The 27,337-nt window shown below is 36.0% G+C and overlaps 2 protein-coding genes across 14 annotated transcripts; one reads left to right on the top strand and one right to left on the bottom strand.

Annotated features, from left to right (window-relative positions):
- Positions 1-148: 148 nt before the first annotated feature.
- On the top strand, positions 149-25,530 carry HUA2 (Tudor/PWWP/MBT domain-containing protein; the record flags this gene model as incomplete). Of its 13 annotated transcripts, none has more annotated exon segments than XR_016322094.1 (13): positions 149-2,239; positions 2,344-2,866; positions 4,209-4,317; positions 4,424-4,536; positions 4,621-4,808; positions 11,817-12,483; positions 12,614-13,103; positions 13,515-13,610; positions 13,712-13,795; positions 14,585-14,789; positions 17,758-17,845; positions 21,892-22,001; positions 23,688-25,530. XR_016322094.1 is itself a non-coding variant. In XM_089724933.1 (10 exon segments), coding segments are annotated over 9 exon segments (4,348 nt in total), but the record flags the coding sequence as incomplete, so codon positions are not given.
- LOC105628931 (Peptidoglycan-binding LysM domain-containing protein) lies at positions 23,390-27,183 on the bottom strand. The gene is made up of 3 exons (XM_012210423.4): positions 26,640-27,183; positions 25,972-26,102; positions 23,390-24,415 (listed from the first exon to the last, which is right to left on the bottom strand). The coding sequence occupies exons 1-3, from the start codon at positions 26,982-26,984 to the stop codon at positions 23,656-23,658; spliced, it is 1,236 nt and encodes a 411-aa protein (XP_012065813.1). The 5' UTR covers positions 26,985-27,183; the 3' UTR covers positions 23,390-23,655.
- Positions 27,184-27,337: the final 154 nt, after the last annotated feature.

Here is a 27,337-nt window from a genome sequence, read left to right as displayed (position 1 = left end):
CGTAAATTTATACTAGCTAAACGAAAATTTTTAAAAAAGAAGTTGAAACATCATGGGGGAAAATATACTAGTTTAGTCCTGCCATAGTACATTACTTGATGGAAGGTTAGAGTCTATTCCTCATTACTTAGCTTTTGTTCTGCTGCAGAGCTTTTGTTGCACCTGCTGATATTCAGGTGTTTACTAGTGAATTAATGAATAAATTGTCAGCTCGATGCCAAGGTAAGACGAAGTATTTTGCCCAAGCTGTGAAGGAAATCTGTACAGCATTTCAAGAATTACAGAAGGAAAAATCAAGTGGGTTGCTAGATGATACTGATAGACTAGCATTTGGTGGTGAGGCTCCATCTACTGATGGGATAGGAGATGGTATAGAGGGTGATTTAAATGATGGGACGGGCACAGCTGGATCAAATGGAGAAACATGGGATGAAGAAGGTGATTTTAATTCTAATTTAAAGCAATGTTCACAGAGACAGGGCCAGACTGAGTATGAAGATGTAAAGCCTTCTATATCATGTAATGTGAAAGACAGTTCGTCCCCAGTTATGTCCCCTGAGGAGGAAGCTAAGATGTCCAATGGTGAATCACCACAGTTGGTATTATGTAAACCCTGTTCTGACAATCCTTCCTCTGTAAAGGATGAAGTTTCTGATGATGTAAATGAAGATCTTAGTTGCACAAAGAACCATGGAAATGGTGAGAGAGCACGGGCGAATGGGCATAAGTCTAAGAATATGACTACTGAATCAAAGAGGAGAACTGAAATTGATAATGAAGTTTGTAAAAGCAGTCGCTATGCCTTCCCTGGTAGTAATGAAAAAATGAAAGGTGGAGGAAAAGAAAATAATGCTTCTGGTGGCACTATAGTGGATTTTTCTCCAGATGCTGTTAAGTCAGATTCTTTGGTTAGAACTGGAAAAAAAGCAAAAGAACTAGAAAAAGGCAAAAAAAAAGCTATGGTGCTTGATAGAACGCATGAGAATGTGTCCAATAGCTCAGGTGATACCGTTGACAAGAAAAAGAGGCCCCAATCTGGGCTTGAAAAAACAATTGAATCTCTACATCCTGGAAAGAAATCAAAGAATGTAGGTGAAGGTGAGGATTTGGGCAGTGAATCTAAATTAAAAAACCTGAAGACTGATTCTCCGAGATCTAATCCATTCAAACAGTCCACATTCAATGAGAGAAGAGAAATTCTTTTGGCGTTAAGAGCCCAAAGAGGAAAAGTGAAATCTGAGGGTTCTGCTCAGACAGGGAAACTTAAAATTGATATTCTATCCCAAACTGGCAAACTTAAAAATGATGTCTCCAGCCAAGTGGGTAAAGCTAAATCTGATGCTTCTCCTCCAGCAAGCAAAGTTAAATCTAATGCATCTACCCAAGTGGGTAAAGCTAGATCTGATGTTCCTGCCCAAGTTAAAGTTAAATCTGATGTTTCCAATGATGAAGCTGTGCTGCCTGTATCAAAACGTCGTAGGCGTGCATTGGAGGCAATGTCTGACTCTCCTATAATCAATTCCAATGATAAAACTGAAAAAAATTCTCTAGATCTGAAGACCGATTCTGCTTCTAACAATTCTAGAGTTCTGGTTAATCAATTGCCTAAAAGACGGAGAGCTGTTTGCCTTTATGATGATGATGATGAAGATGAAGAGCCTAAAACTCCAGTTCTTGGAGTATCCAACAAAAGTATTAGAGCGCCTTCAGCTGTTTCTAATACTTCTTCAAGAAATGATTCTAACATTGGAAGTTCTCTTAATCAACAGCATCTAAGTTCTATTAATATTCAGCCCAGTGTTGAAGATTCTACCAAAGTTGAGCATAGCAGTTCAAAGGGATTATCTTCACAATTTCATAATGATTCTCTTTCACCTAGCCCACTGAAAAGTGTGAAGAGTCCTGATGCTCATGACTTTCTTAGTCCTGGGAAATCAGAAGCTTATCAGTTATTGTCTAAGGACAGCAAATCATTGGTGACTTCCCCCAAGAAGTCTCCCCATCCATATCCTGTCATCAAACCTGCTAAACCTTTAGTTAAAGGTCCTAGTGGTGTTACTCAGAAAAGGGTCCAGACTGGGTCTGGTAAAACTTCGGTTCTGGTTTCTGATAGTTTTAATGCCTCCCAAAATCATGTGGTAAGTCAAAGAAATCGAGCATTTGTATCTGGAGAAAGACCCAAAAGTACTCCAAAGCCAAGGACGAGTGACCCTATTGTTTTAACAGAAACTTCAACAGAGTATAATCCTTTGCCTGGTGAAATGCTTGTATTTTTTTGATTCTATCATATATTTGTTATTTGTTCTATCAATGACTATATTTTATGTTCTTACTTAATTACAGACTGGAAGGTGGTATGGAAGATAGAGGCAGTTCTTTAGTTGATACCAGAACTCCAGAATCGGTTATGTCCATGAAGCATCTCATTGCAGCTGCTCAAGCAAAGAGGCGTGAAGCTCACTCGCAACATTTCTCTCTTGGGAACCCTGGTTCTTCATTTTTTTCCATTAATGATCCTCAGGGAAGGAGTCCCAGCCCATCACCAGTCCAACCATTTTTACCTGGCACCAGTACCATGTTACAGACGGATTCCCAGGCCTTTTATCATCGTGTAAATCTAGTTTCTCCATCTACTCATGTTCGTCAATCAGCTTCACACGACCAAGTAGATGCTGAAGAAATTGAGGAGCAAAGAGTGAGTTCTGGACACAGGGCTGCTGGAGGCTCACTGAGTGGTGGTACTGAGGCTGCTGTTTCCCGTGATGCTTTTGAAGGCATGATAGAGACTTTATCGAGAACGAAAGAAAGTATTGGGCGTGCAACTCGTCTTGCAATTGACTGTGCCAAGTACGGCATCGCCAATGAGGTAGGTTAACTACATGTTTTCTGTTCTTTATTGTTTGTCATTGATTCTCTTGCAAAATGAAAATGGTTGATTGTTAATGTGTTGCCATACCTGAGGTATGTTCTAATTGGTTGTAACATCTCTTGTCTGATGAGGAGGTTGTACATTCAATTTCCTCGTATCACTATTTCAAAAGAAATTGTTAGCGGTTACATAATTCTTTATATTTCATGGTTTTTTAATTATTATGAATTTTATTCCTTTGCTGGATTTTCTTTACTGCTGATCCATGGGAGTGGAAATAAATTTTTAGATGTATTTATAAATTCTCTACTTATTTGAAGCATCATATTATATTCATGTATTCTTATCTGACATAGGTATTTTAGGATAAAGTCAAGAGCGAAAGTGATAACGTCATGGTGATTTTCCAAAACCTAGTTAGGAATGACGTTTCAACAAAATTTTGGTTCATTTTCAAAATTACTTGTAATCTATTCAAGGACTCCACCACAATAAAAACTTTCCTGCTAGAAACCTGAAGCTGCTTGTTCTGAGGTACTATTCACTGGGCTGCCCTTCTTAATGTCATAATGTCTCAGTGGTTGAAACTTGCAATGGCCCTCACGTTTTGAGATTTGCTATGAAAACAATGCATTAATTGGTAACCTGAAGCTGCCTGTGTTTGAGATACTTTTCATGGAGCTTCCCTTGTTGATATCGTAGTGTCTCAGTGGTGGAGACTTGCAATGGCCCGAACATTTTAAAATTTACTAAGAAAAAATGTATTAATTTGGTGCTTTCCAGATTGATATGGTGCACTCTAGATTTTATCATGGTTAGAATGGTTTAATTGAGACTGAATGATGAGATCACCAAAATTTTGAAGTTGATCCATATTATCCAGCATAGGTGGTTAGTTAAGTAATACGATTTTTTATCATCCTGTGGACTTTCACATCTCTTAAGTGCTGACTTATGAACACAAGCAAATGTACATATTGAATGGATGCATTTGATTCTTTAAGTGTAACCAGTCCCTGGTATAAATCTCCTTTTTGTGGATTGGCACTTTGTTAAAGATAGGAATATCCCTTCAAGTCTGAATTTGAGATAAAGCATTTCTATCTTCTCCGTTATGTACTAACTCCTTCATTTATTTAACTTTTGAAAATCATTAATAATAGAGAGTTTTCACATATACCTTGAATCGATAATCTAGTTTAAGTTGGAAATTTGTGATGGGAATTGATAGATACAGAAAGGAACTGACATGGTTGTCATATTCATATTGATACAGAAATGAAGTTACAGTGTCATATTGATGTTGATAGACTTCAATTTAAGCAAATTGATTGTGCAGGTTGTGGAACTTCTAATTCGAAAATTGGAAAGTGAGCCCAGTTTCCATCGTAAGGTTGACCTCTTCTTTCTTGTTGATTCGATCACCCAGTGTTCACATAATCAAAAAGGTTGCTTTCTCCTGCCTAGCCATTGTTCTTTCAAAATTTGCATCTCCAAGTTAATCCTTGTGTTTCTTTGATTGCGGCTATAATTTTTTATGTAATATGTCTTCAGGGATTGCTGGGGCTTCATACGTTCCAACAGTTCAAGCAGCATTGCCACGTCTTCTTAGTGCTGCTGCTCCTCCAGGGGCTGGTGCTCGTGAAAACCGCCGTCAGTGTCTCAAGGCAAAATCTGTTTCCTCTCTGTATTTGCAGAAACTGCTTTATATTTTACATTGAAGGTATAAATAGATCCATCATCTTCACCAGGTTCTACGTTTGTGGCTTGAGAGGAAAATTTTACCTGAATCTGTTTTGAGGCGCTATATGGATGATATTGGAGTTTCAAATGATGATTCGTCGGCTGGATTTTCCCTTAGACGTCCATCTCGAGCTGAGCGAGCTGTAGATGACCCTATCAGAGAAATGGAAGGCATGCTTGTTGATGAATATGGCAGGTCTGTGTTGCTTTTTCATTTTTATTAATATTATTTACTATTAAGTCGAAGTCTCGTGATGACATTATTTCATCTTGGAAACCACTTTGTCCTTTTAAATGTTTTTGTCTTGGGAAGTTAGTTGAATGCAGATATAAAAGAACGTAAAGTTTGGCGCTTTATATTCTTACATATCAAAGCTAAAACTATATCTACGTTGTGCATGATGTTGAGGACATGCGGGCATAAGTAGTTAAAGAACCTTATGGTAATGCCTTTGCAATTAAAGTTATTGGTACTCTTTCATTTTAAAGATGAGATGCTTATTTTTTAAAATGAGGGAAAACCACTTGAGATTAGAATATAAATGCTTTCATAAGTTGCTGGGAAAATGATTCAGGCAGTGTTCCATGATTGTTTTCTTCATCATCTTTCTGTTAGAATGGATTCTTGCATCCTCATGGAGTGTATTGTAGATCACATGATATAAGAGAGTTTCATTCAGATCAAAAATTTGAAAATCCTTTATTTTAACTTCCTTTTAATAAAACATTATAGGATTCTGAATGTGGTTTCTTGACCTGATGGGCTAAACATCACAAGGTTGATTGAAAAAAGCGTTGGCACATCTATCATCTATGTGATTTTATATTCTAGAATGCAATACTGTTTTTTGGTGTGCAAGCACATGCAAATGTTACACTGCTCAATATCTAAACTCTGTTCTAGCCTGTATTTATGATGCAGGAGCAATCCTAGTCCTAATTGGATTCCTAGCACAACTAGGATTTTATTTAATTTATTGTTTTATTTCAGATTTGCATTAGTTTTCCATTTCCTTATTTGATTAGGATTTACTATTTTATCATTGAATAGGAGTAGAGTTTTAATTCTTTCTTTAATTAGGATTCCTAGTCTAGTTAGGATTTATCACTATAAATAGACAGCACTAGTAGCATTGTAAATCATCTTATTTTCCTCATAATTTTAATTCAAAGGTTATATACCTAATTACTGATTACTGTTCCACCTACAATCAACCCTATTCTAGCTTACTTGTTGAAAACTGACAACCCTACATCATCCCCCTGCATCAACTGGTATCAGAGCACAAAAACAGATGCTAGAATTCTTTTTTTTTTGTCTGAATTAAACCATGGTTGGAAGAGGCAGAGGCAGAGGCAGAGGCAGAGGCAGAGGTAATCAGCCCCAACAAGATGAAATAGCTGAGATATGGCGAATGATTGAGGATTTGACCCGGGCTGTACAAGCCTTGCAGCGTCAGGAACCCATGGAAGCCTGAATGGAGACTCCGGAAGGCAACCATCAAAACCTTGATTTTCAAGAAGCTCTTGAGAGCGAAGAGGAAGTCGAGGACGTAAACCCCTTTCATGAAGCTGGACCTGCAAACCCAGCAGCACGAGGCAGATTGGAAGAGCGTTCACTTCATGCCCTTGATTTAAATAGTGGAGGAGTTAAAATTGAAGTCGCTGATTTTCATGGGAAATCGCATGCCGAAGACTATTTAGATTGGGAAACTAGTTTAGAAAATTATTTTGAATGGAAACCAATGGTTGAAACCCGAAAAGTGCTTTTTGTAAAGCTTAAATTAAAGAGTACTGCACTTCAATGGTGGAAGAGAGTTGAGGAGCAGCGTGCACGACAAGGAAAGCTTAAAATCAGCACGTGGGAGCACATGAAAACTAAGCTAAGGAAGCAATTTTTAGTAGCTGATTACGCAATGGAACTATATGAAAGGTTCCATTGCTTGAAACAAAATAGCATGTTTGTTGAAGAGTACACTGCAGAATTTAATAATTTGTCCATTCAAGTTGGAATATCTGAAAGTAATGAACAAATTCCCTCTCGCTACCTTGCTGGTTTGAATCAGTCCCTTAGAGATGAAATGGTCCGATTGCACAATCTTGAAGATGCTCGCCAATATGCCTTAGCAGCTGAAAAGCGAGTTTCTCGTTACGGTGCTAGAAGGCCCATAAACAGAAGCAATTTGCAAAATAATTTCGGACCTGCAAGAGGGATTCAAACAACTTAACGAAGCGGGAAAGAGGCTGCCGCTACTAATAAATACAATGAAGAGACAGCCCGTGTTGATGGGAACGGTAAAGGGAAAGGTATAGTACCTTATGGTGGACAAAACAATTCTGATTCGTCTATAAGGAGAGGCAACAATTCTCAAGTTCGTTGTTTTACTTGTGGAGGAAAGGGACATACTTCATTCATCTGTCCACAAAGGAGGGTGAATTTAGCTGAGTATGATGAAGACCAAGGCCCTATTTTTGATGAATATGATGAGGAAGTAGAAGAAATTGATGTTCACCCAGCTCAAGGTGAGTCTTTAGTTGTTTGAACAGTCATGACAGCCATGAACAAAGAAGGAAAAGAAGATTGGAGGAGGCGTAGCATTTCCCGTACCCGTGTTATTTGTGAAGGCAAAGTGTGTAATTTAGTCATTGATGGAGGAAGTATGGAAAATATATTATCAAAGGAGGCTGTAGAAAAATTAAAGCTTCCTACAACAAAACATCCTCATCCATACAAAGTAGGTTGCTTGAAGAAAGGACACGAGATACCAGTAACATCTCAATGCTTAGTGCAATTCACAATGGGAGATGACTTGGCAGATGAAGCACTATGTGATGTAGTTCCAATGGATGTTGGGCATATTCTAGTGGGACGACCTTGGTTGTATGATCATGATATGGACCACAAGACAAGGCCTAATACTTATTCGTTCTACAAGGACAACAAGAAGTACACTTTGCATCCTCTCAAGGAAGAAACAAGGCAAATAGCAAATAAAGGAGCTGCAATTAGTAAATTAAATGGGCTTGTAAGTGTTCAAGAATTTGCAGCTGCGCATAGTGAGGTGGGAGTCACGTATGCCTTAGTGAGCAAACTAATAGGGGCTGACCAGGTTGAAAATCAGTTGAATATTCCTTTGAAATTCAACGATTATTGCAGGAATTCAAGGAGCTGATAGTGAAGATGTACCGAAAAGCTTGCCACCATTAAGAAGCATCCAACATGCTATTGATTTGGTACCAGGAGCAGCTTTACCAAATCTGCCTGCATACCAAATGCCTCCTTTACAGCGGGCTGAAATAGAAAGACAGGTTAAGGAATTATTGGAAAAAGGTCTGGTACGTGAAAGTAAAAGTCCATGTGCCTGCCCAGCCTTATTAACACCAAAGAAAGATGGTTCTTGGAGAATGTGTGTAGATAGTCGTGCTATAAACAAGATTACAATCAAATATCGCTTTCCAATACCAAGATTGGAGGATATGCTTGATCAACTAGCGGGTTCTAAAGTGTTCTCCAAAATTGAGTTGAAAACTGGATATCACCAAATTAGAATGAGGCATGGTGATGAATAGAAAACAGCTTTCAAGACACCGGATGGGTTATTTGAATGGTTAGTAATGTCATTTGGCCTTTCTAATGCACCAAGTACATTCATGAGAGTCATGACAGATGTACTCAAACCTTTCTTGAATTCTTTTGTTGTGGTATATTTTGATGACATTTTGATTTATAGCCGCACCGAGGAAGATCATTTAAAACACTTGCGACAAGTGTTAGAAGTGCTTTGTCAAGAGCAGCTGCACATAAACCTAAAAAAATGCAGTTTCCTGCAGCTAGAAGTGGTATTCTTGGGATATATTGTGTTTGCTGAAGGATTAAAACCAGATCCAGAAAAGGTTCGTGCAATTACCGAATGGCTAGCACCCCAATCCATCAAAGAAGTTAGAAGCTTTCATGGTTTGGCCTCTTTCTATAGGAGATTTATCCAAAATTTCAGTTCAATTATGAGTCCTATAATTGAATCTATGAAAGAAGGAAAGTTTGAGTGTACAAATTCTGCACAAAAGGCATTTGAAAGAATCAAGTTTTTGATGACTAGAGCACCTATTCTTGCACTTCCAGATTTTGAGAAATTATTTATTGTCGAATGTGATGCTTCACATGAAGGGATTGGAGCTGTTCTCAGCCAAGAGGGCAGACCTCTTGAGTTTTTTAGTGAAAAGTTGTCTGAAGCTAAGAAGCGTTACTCAACTTATGATCTAGAGTTATATGCCTTGGTAAGAGCTATTCGATATTGGCAACATTACTTAGCTTATCGTGAGTTTGTGGTTTTTTCTGATCATCAGGCCTTGAGGCATCTAAAATCTCAGAATAAACTCAACAATCGACATGCTAAGTGGAGTTCTTTCCTTGATGAATTTAATTTCTCACTAAAGTATAAATCTGGTCAATCTAATATTGTGGCTGATGCATTGAGTAGAAGATCCCTAATTTTGTCAATTTTGAGCACTCAAATTACTGGTTTTGAAGAACTGAAAAACCAGTATGATTCAGATTCATGTTTTGGCAAGATGAAGGCTGATTTACTGCATTCTTTAGAAGCTGAAAGTCTGCCATACCGATTGCAAGATGGTTATTTATTCAAAGGCAATGAGCTATGCATTCCTGAAGGATCTTTAAGGGAACAAATCATTAGAGAACTTCTTGGAAATGGTTTGGGAGGACACTTTGGTAGAGACAAGACTTTTGCGATTGTTTCCGACCGTTATTATTGGCCATAGATGGAAAAAGATGTGAGAAAATTGGTGGAACGATGTCTAGCCTATTTACTCGGAAAGAGGAGCGCGCAAAATATAGGATTATATACTCCTTTACCCGAGCTAGATGCACCTTGGGTTCACTTGAGTATGGATTTTGTTTTGGGACTTCCAAAGACAGGAAAGGGATTTGATTCTATATTTGTTGTAGTGGATCGTTTCTCTAAAATGGCTCATTTTATCCCATGTTTCAAGACTTCTAATGCAGTTCACATTGCTGAGTTATTTTTTCAAGAGATTGTGAGACTACATGGTGTTCCAACTTCTATTGTTTCCGATAGAGATGTAAAGTTTATGGGGCACTTTTGGAGGACTTTATGGAGAAAATTTGAAACTGAATTGAAATATTCCAGTGCTTGCCATCCGCAAACAGACGGTCAGACGGAAGTTGTCAATCGTAGTTTGGGAAATCTATTAAGATGTCTCGTTGGGAGCAGTACAAAGACATGGGATCTAGTTATTCCCCAAGCTGAATTCACATATAACAACTCAGTCAATCGAAGTAATAAGAAGACTCCTTTTGAGGCTGCTTATGGACTTAAACCTCAGAATGTACTCGATTTGGTGCTCTTGCCCCAAGAGGCTAGAGTAAGTGCTGAAGGGGAATTGTTTGCTGATCACATCAGGAAAATTCATATAGAGGTGAAAGCTGCCTTAAAAGACAGCAATGCATCATATGCCTATACAGCCAACCAGCATCGGCGCGTACAAGAATTTGAAGAAGGCGATCGGGTTCTCGTCCACTTAAGACAAGAAGGTTTCCCTAAAGGAACTTATCATAAGCTGAAATCTAGAAGGTTTGGACCTTGTAAGGTGTTGAAGAAGATCAGTTCCAATGCCTATGTAATTGATCTTCCATCTGATTTACAAATCAGCCCAATTTTTAATGTTTCAGACTTGTATCCTTTTCATGGATTTGATGGAGTGAGGAAGTGTTGGATGTCAAGGAAGCTCGTTCTAGGCGTGACAACCAATATAGACGATTTTTAGTTAAGTGTTTTGGAAAACCTGCAAGTGAAAGTACATGGATTTCTGATGAAGAGCTAAAGCAAGTTGATCTAGCCATATATGCAGAATATATCAAGGCTTACTCGTCGGAGCCGAGTCTTTTTCAAACCCGGGGAGAATGATGCATGAGCAATCTTAGTCCTAATTGGATTCTTAGCACAGCTAGGATTTTATTTAATTTACTGTTTTATTTCAGATTTGCATTAGTTTTCCGTTTCCTTATTTGATTAGGATTTACTATTTTATCATTGAATAGGAGTAGAGTTCTAATTCTTTCTTTAATTAGGATTCCTAGTCTAGTTAGGATTTATCACTATAAGTAGACAGCACTAGTAGCATTGTAAATCATCTTATTTTCCTCATAATTTTAATTCAAAGGTTATATACCTAATTACTGATTACTGTTCCATCTACAATCAACCCTATTCTAGCTTACTTGTTGAAAATTGACAGCCCTACATTTTCCCCCTGCGTCAATTTACTTTTGTACGAAGTCATAAATTGATATTTCAAAAGAGATACGATTATGTAATGTTAGCATACCTCATTTGTAGCAGAAGTTTCAAAAGTGATACTGGGTAGTGATATTGGAAACACTTATTTCTGTGTTAGTATGTTGGGCATCAATGAGGATTAGATGGGCGTTTCCTTTAGACTTATGGGATTTAAATGAAGTCTTCTTCGTGGCATTTTTAAGGTGTAAATTCTCCTTGATTTGATTTTATATTTTGCCATCTCATGTTTTTTTCATCCATGATTGTAAGAGTAATTAATATTGCTTTGTCCTCACATTGCTACTATACTTTTGCTTGTATGCTTTGCTCTGCTGCAAATTATGAGTTTTAACCTAACGTCTTTGGCAATTTTTTTTTTTTTTTTGGTGATTATTTCAGTGCTTCCACTTGTCTTCCTCATTTATTTTTATTCCTTTGCAAACACAGGCTTAGTTAAAAAATGCAAGTGAGAATCCATCAAATTTTACATTTATACACTGTTATTGGGAAAAGGAATCGCCATTGTCAAAGTTCAATTAGAGAAAACACTGCCTTGGGTGCAAGTGTGTAATTTCCTTTATATATATATTTTGTTACTCTGTTAAACTCTAATCTCTACATTGTTTGGAAATGTATTGTTTTTGATCTATGCAAAATTTGTATAGGGTTCTCGGATTCTGGATAGTTTTGCTATTTGCATTTGTATAGGGTTCTCTGCTTCCACTCGTCACCTATGCATTTTGTTTGTCTGTGCTGAGCTTTGTTTTAGACAATATCAGAAATTTCTTGATGCATTTTGCAACTTTTTCCCTCAATTCTTTTTGTGCTATTAATGTTACATCTCTGATTCATTGATCTATCTGTTATTTTCTTGGCTCTTGTACCAGCAATGCTACATTTCAGCTGCCTGGCTTTTTATCTTCTAATGTATTTGAAGATGAAGATGAGGAGGAGGACCTTCCAAGCAGTTCACCGAAGGAAGATGGTGACATATCATCACTAGCAGAGGCCACTCGTACTTTAGGAGAGTCAGAAACATGTGTTATTACTCCAAATGACAGGCGGCATTGCATTTTAGAGGATGTGGATGGTGAGCTTGAAATGGAAGATGTCTCTGGAAACCAGAAGGATGAAAGGCCTTTTACGAGTGGTCCTTTTGAAGTGGATGCACAGCAACATTGCTCAGATGGAGTACTGGAACCTGTAATTGACAATTCTGTTGTGCTGCCTCCACTACCAGAGGGTTCTCCTCCACTGCCTCCTGATTCTCCTCCTCCACCACCACCTTTACCTTCGTCACCCCCACCTCCACCCCCACCTCCACCGCCAACATCTCCATCACCACCGCCGCCACCACCACCTCTTCCATCACAGCCACCTCCTCCTCCTGTACCCCCTGCAGGCCCTCTTCAGTCACTGGTACTTCAACGGTCAGTGCCAACCCAACCTTCCTTGGTATCTCAACCAATTCTACCATCTGTGTCAACACTACAGTCATCACCACAGTTGGCATACCCACCAGCTGTTCCTCATGAATATTGCAGCACAGCCAGTGTATGACTTTTTACTCTTTCTTTCTTTTGTTTTTCTTCTCTTTTTTTTGGGCCCCCTTCCCCTCTTTTCACCTTCTAAAAAATCCAGTATGTTGCATGTGTTTATTATGACCTCTCTCCTGTGTTTGCAGGGTAACCAACTCACACAAATGTCTGGAAATACTCATGGGAATCATATGGATGTTGTTGTAAAGAGTGAGTTGTATCCACAGCAGTCACCTTGCTTCACACCTACAGCAGTTTGCAGTTCTCAACCTTCAGGATATAATACATCTAGGCAATTGGAATATGGACATAAGGACCTATATTTAAAACCCCAAGCTTCTCAACAAAACCCACATTTTCAGCCAGGTAGTGCACCTTTTGCACAGAGACCTTTGCACCCGAACTTACCGCAAGCCTCTGGTCATTTTTCTTTTGCAAAGCCTGCAATTCAGCAGCATCCTCAGCATTCATATCCCTGTGCATATCCATTGCCGTCTCATCCTGATGGACGAAGGCAATTTGTTGGAGATGAAGCTTGGAGGATGCCCTCAACTGAATTTAACACGGATAATCAGCATGGTGCATGGATGAGCGGAAGAAATCCTTCACATGCTGGTCCTTCTTTTGGGCAGGACGGTATGCACTTGTCCTTTTAACAGCTACATGCAAAGTTACATTCCTGGATCCTGCCTTGACTGATTAAACTGCATTTCTTGGTTAATATGATTCTTGAAAATTTGTAAAATTAATAAATTTCTCCATATCATTAAAAAAAAAAAAATACTCCAATTACTCTACTTTGAACTTTAACCTGTCAAAATAATTTATGTAATTCCATATGGTTTCTTTAATTGTTTGCATCAATACTTCGTCCAGGAGTTGGAAGTTTTTCTCTTTATATTATATTATTTCTTCTCTTTTTTTTTTTTTTTTTTTTTTTTTTTTTTTTTTTTTTTTTTTTTTTTTTTTCTCTTTTGTTGCCATGTTTGTTATTTGGTAGAATAATGCTATTTGGTAGAATAATGCTATTCAAAATTTCCCTGGCAGGTTATTTTCGGCCACCCATTGAAAGACCACCTGTTAATAATATGGGTTTTCAGCTTTCCTCTGCTAACAATTTACCAGCTGGAGCCCCAATCCCAGGTGACCCAGCTCAATAAAAATCTGCCTCATTTTTTGCTAAAATGTTATGATATACTATTTGATAGTTATACTCCAATCTAACCTTTTTTTTCTCTCTTCAGGTCATGGTGTTTCACATGTATTGCCATGTAGACCGGATATGTCCGCTCTTAATTGCTGGAGACCAGCTTAAAAATAAAGCTTAAGTATGTTTTTCTTTCCTTGTCATTTTTTTTTTTTTGAGCCAACTGAACTTCTGAGAAAGTTGTTGATCCTTTCAAGATAAAGAAGGTTCCATATTCCTTTTAAGAATGTGACTTGAAGCTGGTGGCTTCCATGATGTAATTGACCTTGTAAATATTGGGCTTTTAAATGCTGGAAAAATTTAGGGATGTACCTTATAGTTTAGTGATAATAAAATTTTGTTTCAAAGAACCAAAATGTTAATGTGCTACTGCTATCATTCTTTAGTATGGTGTAATGTAATTGACATGATGTGTGCTTGCGAGTACAATTTGTACAACATCAGCAAAAAATGATACGAAAGTGATTGCGGTTAATTGAACTTCTTTGCACTAACTGGCATGGAATTACCCTTTCTTCCTTGAATGTCAATGTATTATATGACAGGGTACTTGGCTAACTTTTCTTTGCTATGGCATCAGCATAGCAGCTAATTTTGATAATTTAACTGATGGTATTTGGCTAAATCTTTGCTGTGGAAAAATTTAAATGAATTAAAAGGTCATTTAACTGATGTTCAAATGTTCTATATTTGACAATTTAGTGCAAATTCTTTGCTATGGCATAGTCGAAGAAAGCTAAATATTGGATGGTTTGACAAACTGAAGTTCAAGTCTTCCCTCCCCCATATAGTCTAACACTAAGGATGTCCATACTTTACTGTTTTGTAGAACTAAGCACTAGTGTCCATCTGTGAGAGTATATTTAACATCAGTCTAATTCGTGATCAATCTATATATTGTTTTGGTCAGTGCAATGGGTGGGAACACAATTTATGAATTCACATTATAATACACCTTAAAAGGCGAGTCCACTTCTGAACAAGATATAACTGGCATTTGAAGGTTGCGTTTAGACCTTATGGAGGCACTTGGCAGGACTGTGTATATTGTAATATTTCCTGACAAATATCCTGGGAACATGTTCTTCGGACTGTAGGCTCATGTTTCTGACTTGGTTAGTACATCTGTTTCTCAACTCCTGTAATTAAACTTATGAGTTATATTATTGTATGAGAAAAAATTTTGTTCCAAATAAGAGATTTTGGGAAGTGAATTCTGTGAATCCTTTCAAAGCATTATCATCTATGTCTTGTTTTCTTTGATATAGTGTTGCCCCTTTTCCTTGCAGAGGTACAAATATAATTGTGTCTTGTCAGTTTATTATTGTTCAAATTCCATCAAGTGCGAGTTGCTAATGAAATTTTATTTTATTTTATTATTATTTTTTTTGAATTTGTATAGTTAGTTGTGTATGCATGTTTGCATTTATTTTAGAGCAATTAACTTAAGCAGAAGGATACCTTTATATTGTATCCTCAATGTTGCATTCCAGTTTCCCTGATGCAGTGTAGAGGAACTTTCTCTGATCATCTTTAGAAGTTGGCAAAAGAAACTTCATTGGGTGGTGGGAATGCCTTATATGCAGTTCATGGTTTAAAGATGAGGCTAGATCTTCATTCATCATCTGGCACTGCTCCATTATGCTTGTGGAGTATGGACCACTTAATTTTCTATGCTGCTTTTATGAAATTGAACAGCAAAAGTACAGAAGTGGGAAATTTTATGTCTATTATTATCATAGGTATTTTAATGTTGGTCTTGTGACCCATAACTCAAACTACATTGTGTTTTATTACCTGAAAAATTGCATTATTACTCCTTCCCAGGTTTACTTTGTCTTTGATTTAACGTTTTCTTTATGTTGGAGCAAACCCATTGCAATATTAAGTATTGGATTACCAAAATAACTAGTTATGGAGTTAAGGGAAATCCGTTCCTTGAATTATGTTCTTTGAAGGTTGCATTAATGATTTGGTTTTTGTGAACTGATCATAGTCCTACAAGAATGAATTCAATGAAATCTTACATTGTCACCTATTTTACCATTTAATCCCTTGTAGAATGGCTTGGTTTTGACAATGAATCCAATATAAAATAAATTATATACTCTGAAATCAAATTTGAACTCTAATTTTTTTTTTCCAAGTTGTATCGAGAAAATGATTGACAAAAAGCTTTATGCATTTATGTTGGCCTGTAAAAATATCACTTTAGGGGTAAGATACCCTATGGCCTAGTGTTTTTGTACTAGAGGAAGAAATCTTGTTGCACCATTTTAGATATAAGTTTTAGTTTGTAGTCACTGCAACAACTATGCTTGTACGTGTCTCATCAAGTGAGAATTATGCTTGAACATTATTAGCTACACAGTAATCCAGATGCTACATTATTTTTAGTTTTTATCATGGAGAAAGAAATTGTAATGTACAAATGCTTTTCTGATCTGGAAGTTCTCGCGAAAAGAATAAGATGCTGCTCTTTTATTCCTTGAATTTTACAAATGCTATAAACATTGAATCAGGCAAATTAAATTTGGCTGTTGGAAACTATTTAATTGATATTGGTTAATTTAATTGGTTTCATGTAAGTTCAGAAATGATTGTCAAAATGGTAATAAAGCCACAATAACTAAAACTTCAAAGCCCTATAATGATTCAAAGGATTCTTATACCTAAGGCATCAAAAGCTAAACATGAGGGAATTATTTATTTATTTTTTATACCTTTTCTAATATATAGATTATTTTGGTAAAAGCTGTAGTTTTAACTGTCAATTCATAGAGTATTTATCATGTTTTTTGCTCATACATAATGGACTGATATTTTTGCCGATGTATTATAATTGATATATTTGGCTTTGTATGGACGCATACAGAGATGATATATACTTGTGGTGACTTCCTGGCTGGTACATTTTGGTTCATGGATTGTTGCAATGCATTGGGCCAACAGTATACCTTGTCTTTCTATGGGTGCATGTGTCCAGGACATACTAATATGATAAGCTGTTTGTTTAAATAGAAATCTTATGTTCATGCTAATTTAGTTTTGGGCCAATGAAGGAGATAAACTCCTTTTCTGTTCAGAAATTATAGTTCTATCTCACTCTGTAATTGATGAAGGAAGATTAGGATTATGAAGTTTGGAACCAATGTGCATTGGAGCCATAACTAGGATCATACATAGTGCATCTATGAAATTGAAGCTACCTTTTTCTCGTTAAGATCTTCAATACTAGTTTTTGACATGCTTTTAGTTTTCTAAAATAACTTTGTTTTTATGAAAACCATCTTCCTTCCTTTTCTTTTTTTATTTTAATATATTCACAAGTGAACTATATCTATTAGGAGATACTGAATTGTGTCCAACAGTGCAACCTTGTTCATCAATTTTAGATGTCCTAAAAGTACTTCTCACAAGTTTTACAAAAAGGATAACTTCCAAAATCAAACTCTTCTTTCAACTAAAATGTCTTGTTAATGTGCAACAGCTAAACACATATGAAGTGCTAGAGTTGGCCTTGCTTCTGGTTTTAAGTGGAAATGATGACCTACGAAAGGTGAATTAGATCTGCTAGTTAGAATGTTGGAATGATGAAGAAACTGAGTGAGGGAGCCCACTCATAAATGCTCATTATGTCATTGACGTTGGGACGTAACTTCTAAATTTCTGGTAATCCTTCATAAATGAGTTAAATTCCCAAGGTTCTTACCCTTATTTCAAAAATTTTTGACAAGAGTCAATGTCTGAAGTAAGAGAAGCAAATTTTTTTGCACAGAATAATTCTTACTTTTCTTTTAAAAAAAATATTTTGTGACTATCTTGTTTTTCCATCAAAGTTAAAAATTTTGCTGTCATTCAGTCTGGAGGTTTTGAGAGGACGAGATGGGGATAAGTTCTTTTGAAGTGTGGCATTAATAGTTGGAATAGAATGCAACACATTTTATGGATACTTTTTTTATTGTTGCATCTCCTTTGGGAAGGATAGGATCTCTGATTCCTTTCAGCGTTCTGTATTTTGATTTTTAGAGGTCTTTCTTTGGCATTAGGCAATTGTTTTACCATTCCTCTTGTATTTGACAGGTTTTCTACATTTTGCCACCCGTTGTGTGTTTCTTGGGAGGAAAGTTATCCTCCTCTGTGCATGAACAAGTAAACAACAAAATTAGAGGTTTGGCATTTCCTTAATTGTTTTTCTTTGATGACCATGCCAACATGATTTTGACATGTAAGAATCATGTCATCATGCTAGTTGTCGCTATGAAAAAGAAGGCCAAAACTTTTCTTAAAATTTTCATCTGCAAAGAAAATTAGTTGTTTTTATTTATTTATCAATTGTTCACATCAGTTTTGAAAGAAAACTATCGTCTTTTAGTGAAGATAGAAATATTTGGTATGTGAATTCCACTAGAATATGTTCATTTATATCCTTATGATTCCACCTTGCTCTTTTCTAGATTATTCATTTCAATGTTTCAATCAACTTTGGAAAGCTAATGCTACTGAAAATAAAAGTTTCTGTTTGGTCTGCCATTCTCCAAAAGGTGATTACTATGGCCTTTTGTTGGAAGAAAAAAAAAGAGTCTTAGAAAGGCTTTATCTCCTGATTGTTGTGTTATGTGTTATGAGTCTGGCAAGAATCATTCTCAGCTATTTTGCATCGTGAAGTGGTTTGGGCTATCTAGAATTGCTCTTTTGCATTTTTGAGATGCATCTGGCGTGCCTAGAGTCATTAGGGACCTCTGTTGGTTTAAAGTGGAAAAGGTTTTGTTCAGGGAAGGTGTCAGTGTTCTTTTAAATTGTGCACAGTCTTTGATGGATAGGAATCACCAGAGCATGTCCATTCGTTTGCTGTGAATGTGTTGCTTTTGGGTTTTATATTGACTCGTGTTTCCAGAGCTTTTAAAGAGTCCCTTTGAATTTTGTTATACTCGATTGGAAGGCATTACTTTTGTAGCTTGTGTTTTATTTATCTTCTTGTTAATTATTTTTTGGATTATAGGAGACTTTCTTATCCTATAGTACATTGATCTCTTTCTTTCTTAATAATTTTTTTTTTTTCTTCTGAAAAACAACTTAGCTAATTGTGCCAAGTGGCTATTCATGACGTAACAGGCTAAATGGACAGGTCTTGTTAGCTACATGTTTGGATTTTTTACGCTATTAACTGTGTTGTGTCAATTTCAACCCAAAAATGTGATACCCTAATAATTCTATTTTTTCTCCTATTTACAACTTAGTACGGCGAGTTGAATTGCCTTTTGGTTCTTCCTGGAAACGGCTCATTATGTATTACAATAAAATAAATATTATTTTGTTTCTCAAAAAATGGGGGTAAAAAGGTGTTCTTCTTTTGAAGTTGACTGGAGATGCATGATACTACTTTACAGCCTTAGTGCTTCACTAACTCCAGTACCTTTGTTGGGAAAGAACTCATCCAAGTCACCTCGCTTATTTTTTCTGTTTGCTTTTGTAGACAGGAATTTGCCTCTGATTGATGGGAATTAGTTGTCACAAGCATGTTCTGTTTTTGAATGTTAGCTACATGTTATTTGACTCTTTCCAGTGTTTTCCTGGTTGATCGTGGAGTAAATCCTTAGCTTTTTGCTTCAAAAAATTTCCAGGTTTATGTTTATTTTTTGGAAAAAAGTTTCTTTTAAATGTTCCAAAAACTGTTTCTTCCTTCAAATCTTTTTTCTGTTTGCATTCATCATATTTATATACAGAATCTTTTATGAAATATTATAAAAGCTACTAAAATAGAAAACTTTATATCACGAAGGCTTTAATCCTAATGTTTTCTGTCTACCTACCTTCCCATTCCTTCTTATAAGGAATAGCTATATGTAAGCAGTTAATACTCTTGTTCTAAATGAAATTAAAGATTCTCAGGTGCTCAACCTTGCAACAACAAAATGACAACTAAAACCCAAGTAGTTTTGGGTGGCTACATGGATCCATTTTTTCCATTTCGCTTGGTTTTGCACTATTTTATAACTTCTCATGTCATCTTGGGTGTTCTTCACTTTTTTCTAGTCTTGTCAACTTTAAGGTGCTCTGTTTTCCTTATGGGGGTTTCCGGCAGTCTATGACATATATGACCAAACCATCTTAACCATTTTTCTCTCATTTTTTTCTCTTGATAGGTTGCTGCTCCTACCTTCTCAAAAAATAAATTTATTTCAAACTATCCTATATGGTTACACATCAATACTGGGACATCTTTTTTTTTTTTTTTTTGTGCGTGTTTCCTTTGCTGCCCAACTCTCACTGCCACTCATCACAGTTGGTTGAATTGCAGTTTCAAAAAACTTCCAACGCTCCATGCCATGTGCGACCTCAATGAAATTGACTCGAGCAGCTTGGCTGTAAACATCTGTACTTGCAACATCCTCTTCGTAAAAAGATAAAAAGATAAAAATAAATAATAAAAAAATTCTGTAATTAATTAATTACTATTTTGTTTTTAGAGTGGGAGGAAAGATAAGAAGAGAGGAGATGGTATAACTATGCTATCATGGCTAGAAGCACATACCCATCACCTTGGTTAATAGCAGGAATAGAACCCTGATTATTGGAAGCATGAAAAACTAGTATGCCTGGACCTGGAACCTTTTATTATTTTTGCATGTTATTCTGTCTCGCTTTGCAATGCTGAAGGAATGCCTTCTGCACCTGAAATTGTAAAGAGCACAAGTCTTTTGCCCCTGATATTATAAGATGACATGTTCTTGCTTTGGGGAATTTGGACATTTTAATATTTTGTCTTGCGGCAGCTCCTTTCCAGCCAGTGATTTTATTTTGTATTTGACTGAATTAAGGTGTTGATGTCTCTGCTAATAACTTTATAAAAAAAAATGAGCAGCTTATGATTGTTCCTTAATATGAGAAAACACATAGTTTGATTGCCAATTGATGCTTATTCATCACTGCTCATTTGCAGCTGTTCAAGGTCCCCTACCCCTTCATATCTGAATTTGGACTCCTTTGATTTCGCCCTTTCCTTTTCATGAATTCTTTGTATTATAAATTGGAATATCTAGAGTTTGGAGTTTCCCCTTCAATTATTTACTGGTTGATATGGAGGAGAGGAAGACTATTGAAGAAATTTTATAGATGGTGAAAGGAAAGCTGTCATTTGCTTTTTACTGTGCAACATAAGAGAGTGGGATGACTTGCTAATTTTATTTATATGCTGAGAACTGCACACAATTTACATATTAAACTCAGATGTGCAATTAATTCCGTTATAGCTGAGGAGCTTTTACTTTATCTTGTCTGTCAAATCTGAACATTAGCTGAATTGTTCCTAAATAGAATACTTTTTGATCCTTCATATCTAGTCGGAAAGAGAAGAGAGTATGAGCGCTGCAATTGGTTAAATAACTGTATGAAGTGCGAGAAGAGTTGGAATGTTTAAATAACACAAGAATGTCACACTATGCAAGATGTTGCTGATATTGTACAGCTAAAATCTTAGTAGATGTATCAGGTCGTGGCTCCTCGTAAGACTTCTTGTAGGCTCCATGTACACTGCTGTAGTAGGTTGTTCTGTGTGCATTTCCTCTTGCTGGTATTAATTGATGAGGAAGTTGTCTTTTACATTCAAAATTGAAATCCTGACAAGTGTCCATCTTCAGAGCTGAATTTATAGCCTGGATAAGGACTGTTATGGAGAGACTCTGATAGGTTAAAGGCAACAGTTTAATTGACTTTCTTGAAATATTTCAGTTGACTTGAAAGTACTCCAGGGTGGCTGTTTGCTTGATGCTTTTGAAGTCTATTAATTTGGGTGTAATTTGAATATTCTTTATTCATAATGAATTGTAGAAACATTTCTAGCATTTTCGTTTTGTTTTATTTTCAGAACTTAGCCCTTCCCATTTGTCCAACACCCGTTTTCTCCTTGTAAAATTAGTGATTTTCGTGGAAACAATTAATTTTTAGATGTTATTCTGTGATTTTGGAGGGGCCTCATTGAACGAGACTTTGCCTCAAAATTGAAGTGCAACTTGACATTACAAGCCTCCTTCCCTCCTTTCTCTAATTATTTCATTTTGAACCATCCATAGCTGGGTTCCTCACTAATGCATGTGGAGGCGGTGGGGTGTTGCTAGTGATGCTTAAACATAAAAGCTGTGAATTTATATGATGTTGCATAATTTATTTTATTATTTCCACGGAATTAGATGATAACTGCAAGCTTTGTTGGCACAGGTTTGGGCAAAACATCTAGCGAAAAATTGTCATAGTTCATGGTGTTTCATCACGGTAAACATTGAAGAATAAGATTTCTATTTGGCAGACAACTTCTGCAAAATGTTGAGGTAAATATTTGTCATGGATTCCCAAACCAGACGTTGCTCATAATTTTGTATTTATTAGATAGAAATTAGCTTTTCTTGAAGAATATCTCAAAGAAAGTAAAGTTGGTTCCACAAAGTGATGCATCTCTTTTTTTCCCCCTAAGAAATAGCAATTAATTTACAAATTATTAAATCTTTATGCATATATTTATAGTCTTGCATTCTCTGTACTATTTTACAGATCGAGTATATGATTTACTTTTGTTACTGTCAACATTTCTAGTTGTACAATTGCTACACAAAGTTCCTTTGTGCAGACTATATTTTCATTTGAGATTACAGCAGATACGAATATCTCAGCTAAGAATATTAGACTGTCATTAGTCGTAATGAATTGTAAAATTTTGCTTTTTGATGGGTTGCATTAATTGGATCTTGTGGGGAATAAATAAATTTCACAAAATTAGAATTTCATGTTGTGACATTTTACTCTTATAAATCCAATTCTTTGGCATTTAATATTTACCCAAATATAAAGCAGTTTCGATAATTTCTTCGAATTTTATAAAATTTATTTTTAAATTCATGTCTCATTTTTTTTTTTTTTTGGTGGAACATATATTTCATATTTGATATTAATGAATATTTATTTAGAATTTTTTTTGTTAATTTTATAGAATTGGTTTATTCTTGCATCAAAATTTTAACAATTTTGGTAGAATTTGCAATCCTATGGATCTGATGATTATATTCGTAATATGACAAATTTTCGGTACAGATCAACATGAAATTAATCTTGTTTGATTTGTAAATTAATTTTATTGTTTAAATTAATTGTTTGTGTACCTTTATTAATTTGTAATTTTTATTAATTTTGATGAAATCTGGCTAGAGGTTCTAGATTTGTCTACTTTTTTTGTTTGGTCCAATGAAAATAAGCTACAATTCATACAATTGGCAGACTTCATTATGGTCTCGATTGAGAAATTTCACCTTATATTCTACATGTGTATTTTTTTTTTATTATAGAATTTAAAACATTTAATTTTATTTTAAAATACCCTTCAAATTAATTAATTTGTTTTTTAACTATAAAAGAATGTGAAATTTCATGGATTTATGAAATATGAGAATTTCAGATTTCATCAATCTAAGAACTATCAAACGTAATAAATGATCCAAAATTAAAAAATTCAAACCCAGTTGATTTTTATTGTTTACCCTAAAGTCTTATATAGATTTGAAAATGCATCAAGTCTAGCCGCATTACTCTTTTAAATATATTTTGTGCAAAAACGACCTTTGACATTGAGCCGTTTCTGAAAGAAAACGAGACTGTTGTATCGGACAAACAAAATGGAATCTACATTGACTTGGTCAGTACAGCTAACATGTCAAAGACGGGAATATAAGATCAATCAATGCATTATTTAATCTGCATTATTGCCTCCACGTTTCCAATATGGACTTGGACAGTCCAGAATAAATTATACAAATTGAATAAATTTTCTTTTTTACTTTCCTGTATATAGGAACATCTCTCGTATTAAACTAGGGTGGTTACTTTTGACATTTTTCCAGTCTATTTTCTATTTACCCTTTTGTGTACTAGCTATGCAGTGCCTGCCAAAATGCAGATCAGAATCAAAAATGGATTTCTTATAATAAGAGATAGCTAATCAAGTGCCGTTTTGTTTCTTCGACCAGTTATTGGTTTTGGCAATCCATCAAAGATTGGTCTTGCTATGGCTGCAGCTGAAAGGGCTTGTAAATCTGACGTCAAACTCCACTTGGACGTTGGCCAGATGGAAGAATTGCCGTTGTCCTGATCATTTAAGCTTGATGTGCTTGATGACTTCCTTACACTGTAAAATCCACCACTCAGAAGAGAATCGCCCATGCCTACGGGGGTCAAACCACCTGCTTCAGCATCAAGTGGCGACGCAGTTCGACTTGCTGCTTTGGATCTCAAAGCTAAGCTCTTTCCTGTGATAGCTGAACTTACACCTGCAACAGTATCCTCTCTCATAAGCATTTCAGGATATCTGGAAGAAAAGTCAGCATCAGACTTCTGACGCCTTCTAAGCAATTTCTCTATCCATTTCCCTGTGTCACTTTCTCTTTCTTCGTCAATAAGCTGGTCGTCAGCCACTCCATTATTTTCATCTCTAAAACCATTAGCTAAGCTCCTGGATTTCCGATGGTGGCTCAATGGTGTATTTGAAGCTGGTGATGGTTCAAGATAGTGAGAATCTCCTTGTCTATAGTCTGCCATTTCAAAACCTTGGGAATGCCCTGTTTCAGTTTCTGACTTGAGCCCATAATAACCTTGTAAAGAGCTCATGGCTGAAGAAACCTTCCGTTGTGAAGAATTAAGTCTCAAGGATGGAAATGAATCAAAGAGATCAGAATGGGTCTGTTGAGAGGTATTATGTCTGCAAAAAATGTTCCAGCATATAATATATATGGTCACTTTGGAGCTGAGATCTAACAAAAGGCAATTTATGCAAGGAACAAAGTGGATCATCTTGAGAGATAAAAGTACAACACTAAAAAATTGAATAATAGTGTCATGTAGAGATGCTTATTTTTCAACAGTAGAAACTAGACATAAAGTAACAAAGAAACATGTATAATATTGCAGCAAACACACAGGCTTATCCGCTGGAAGTACATTTTAATAATAAAAAATGCATGAGATACTACAAGAAAAGAAGCTACAATAAATAGCACCTTGCACATCATAGGCAAAGCTACTACAGTGTAGCACAATGAAAAGGGTACTCATCTTGATATGCTTGAGAAAGAGCAAGGGGAAACTTTTAGGTGCAAGACAGGTTCATTTGAAAACAAAAAACAGAGCTTCTGATATTGGAGGAAACGAAATCTGGAGTGCAACAGCTAGAGCGAAATAAAGAAGGTAAAGTTTAAGTAGGTTGGTAAGCAGTCATCACATACTTCTCAGCAGATATTGGCAGGTGTAATTACTTGCTAAAGTGACAAGGTAATGATATTTTACTAAATTTTCCATCCTGCCAATGTTGTGATCGCACAACCCAACGCAGATATTACAAAATACAATTTGCAATAGGCCTGGAGGCAACTGTATTTTAACTTGTATTTAAATACTATCATTGCCGCGGCACCCCAAAAACACTCCAAATGAACTAATTATCATCACAAAAAAACCACAGAATAAAAGTATCACCAGACACTCAAATCAGTCGCACCACCTGAAATGTATATTATTATCCGTGCTCACTAGTTTCTCAGGATTATATCACCTCTGATATCATGCATGGCCAAACAAATGATACAAAGAAGGTATCCAGTAGCTGTCCTATCCATACAAAGACTTTGGGAAGTAGTTTCATAATGAGTATATCCTTCATTATTTTCATATTCCTACATTATTTTCATATCAAGTGAAGTCTATAATTGATTATGTACAAATTGAGTGTATACAATTTACCAGCTGAATAATCTTGATGCTGAGAATTCAAGAGTTGAATAATGTTTCAGAAATTAATAAAATTAAGTTGTTCTAGAAGGAGACAGAGGTGGTTGTGGCAAAAATATATGGTCGTAGCATCGGGGATGATGGATAGTATTTGTGGTGCTAGGGAAGAAAAGAATTCTTCTTAATGCTCAATTTTATTTTGTGAAAAAAATATGTCCTTACAAAACATTTTTGATTTGGCTTGTTTAGGGAACTTGGTCATAAAAAACGCAAGAGTCACACATCTTCTAAGGAAAATGAATTCCTTTAAATGACAAAAAACATTTCAAATACATTAAAAGGGAACAGCATTTAAGAGAAACAAGAACATAATGTCCACTAGCCACCATCAATCATCCTTAGCCATCGCCAGCCAGTATCAAGCACCAATTTTTTGCACTCATCACCATAAGCTAATTCGTATATTTCCTCTTACATCAGAACAAAGAAATTTGGAACAGAAACATTAGTCTAAAAGGATTAAATAAGTACCTAAAGGTATTAGAACCATTTGATAAGCCAGGGGAGGGTGGATGCTTTCCAGGTAATGGAATCTGGAGTGACTTGAGAGCAAACATTTGTAGATCCGTGACCAGACCATTCATTTTTTTAATGTCAGCCACCTAATGTCACCCACGAAACCAGAAAAGAACATTAACCAGCTTACTATCTATTTAAAAAGCACAGAAAGTGAAAGAAAGAAAGCACCCAGTAGCATTTGGAATTTCAAAGTGACACGAGAACACCAGTTCATACATCCAAATGCCTAGAAAATCAATACCCAATATAGGAAAACAATTGGACAATGCAGCAAATAGATGACCCTGGTGTATCCAGAGTGAATCTCCTCAGGCAACCTAATTTTGAATGCATGGAACATAAAAGGAGAAACTATATTGCCAAAGATCTTCCAATTACGAATATGTAAACCACTACAATAGCGAGTTTTCATGAAATTTTTAAGAAAATAGTCGCAATTTTCCATTCTCACTAGTACATTCATGTTTATTCTTAGAATGTTAATCGTAAAATCTATGCCGCTACAGTACAAGGTTAACAATTATCGATATTTTGACATCGCATTCGGCAATGCAATTACCCAAATAAATTAAGTAACATTCAGAATCCAATATGTATATGAACGAATAAAAGAAATTTACCTCAACACCGTACTTGATGGCGACGCCGGCAAGAGTATCCAACTTAGAAACGGGATGTTCAATGAAGCCAACACCGCCAGGGAGTGGCGGAGAAGGTGTTGACATTGGCGATGTCATAATCGTTGATGACGATGGAAAGGGGTAAGAATTGGCGGTTGTCATTAGAAAATGATTCTTGTGTTTACCACCGCCAACACCATTACAGTTTAGACCGAGTGGATCTACCTCCGCCACCACCTCCTCCTCTCCATCCTCTTGCTTACCGTAATAATAATAATAATCATTCCCAAATTTAGTGTAGTTGTAATTCCAATTGCCATCACCATTCAACCTCTCCCTTTCCATCTGCTTATCATAATAAAAACCACGCAAATTCGATCAGATGTCGGTGAGATCTGATCGGAATTTTTGGTTTTTGTGATTGCTAAGAGAGGAGGAAGAGACGAGTGTTTGTGTTTGCGCTGTTACCTTCGGTTCCGGGAAACACGATTGATATTCGTGCTCTCCTCTCTTCTTCTCATTGTCAATCCTTTAATTAATTAATCCACCTTATTATTATTTGAAAAAATTATTATATTTATTAGTATTAAATTTACTTTAAAAGTCAAACACAAAATTTATTTATTTTCCTTGTTTGTTAGATGTTGCAATGCAACTGGTTTATTCTTCTACCGTGGGAGGTTCCCGCCTAATACTTT

Source organism: Jatropha curcas, chromosome 1 (genome assembly GCF_041381405.1).
Source record: "Jatropha curcas cultivar XTBG-Jc1 chromosome 1, XTBG_Jcur_1.0, whole genome shotgun sequence".
Classification (NCBI taxonomy): Eukaryota; Viridiplantae; Streptophyta; class Magnoliopsida; order Malpighiales; family Euphorbiaceae; genus Jatropha; species Jatropha curcas.
Note: the sequence above shows the minus strand (reverse complement) of the source record. Positions and strands in the feature narration are given on the sequence as shown.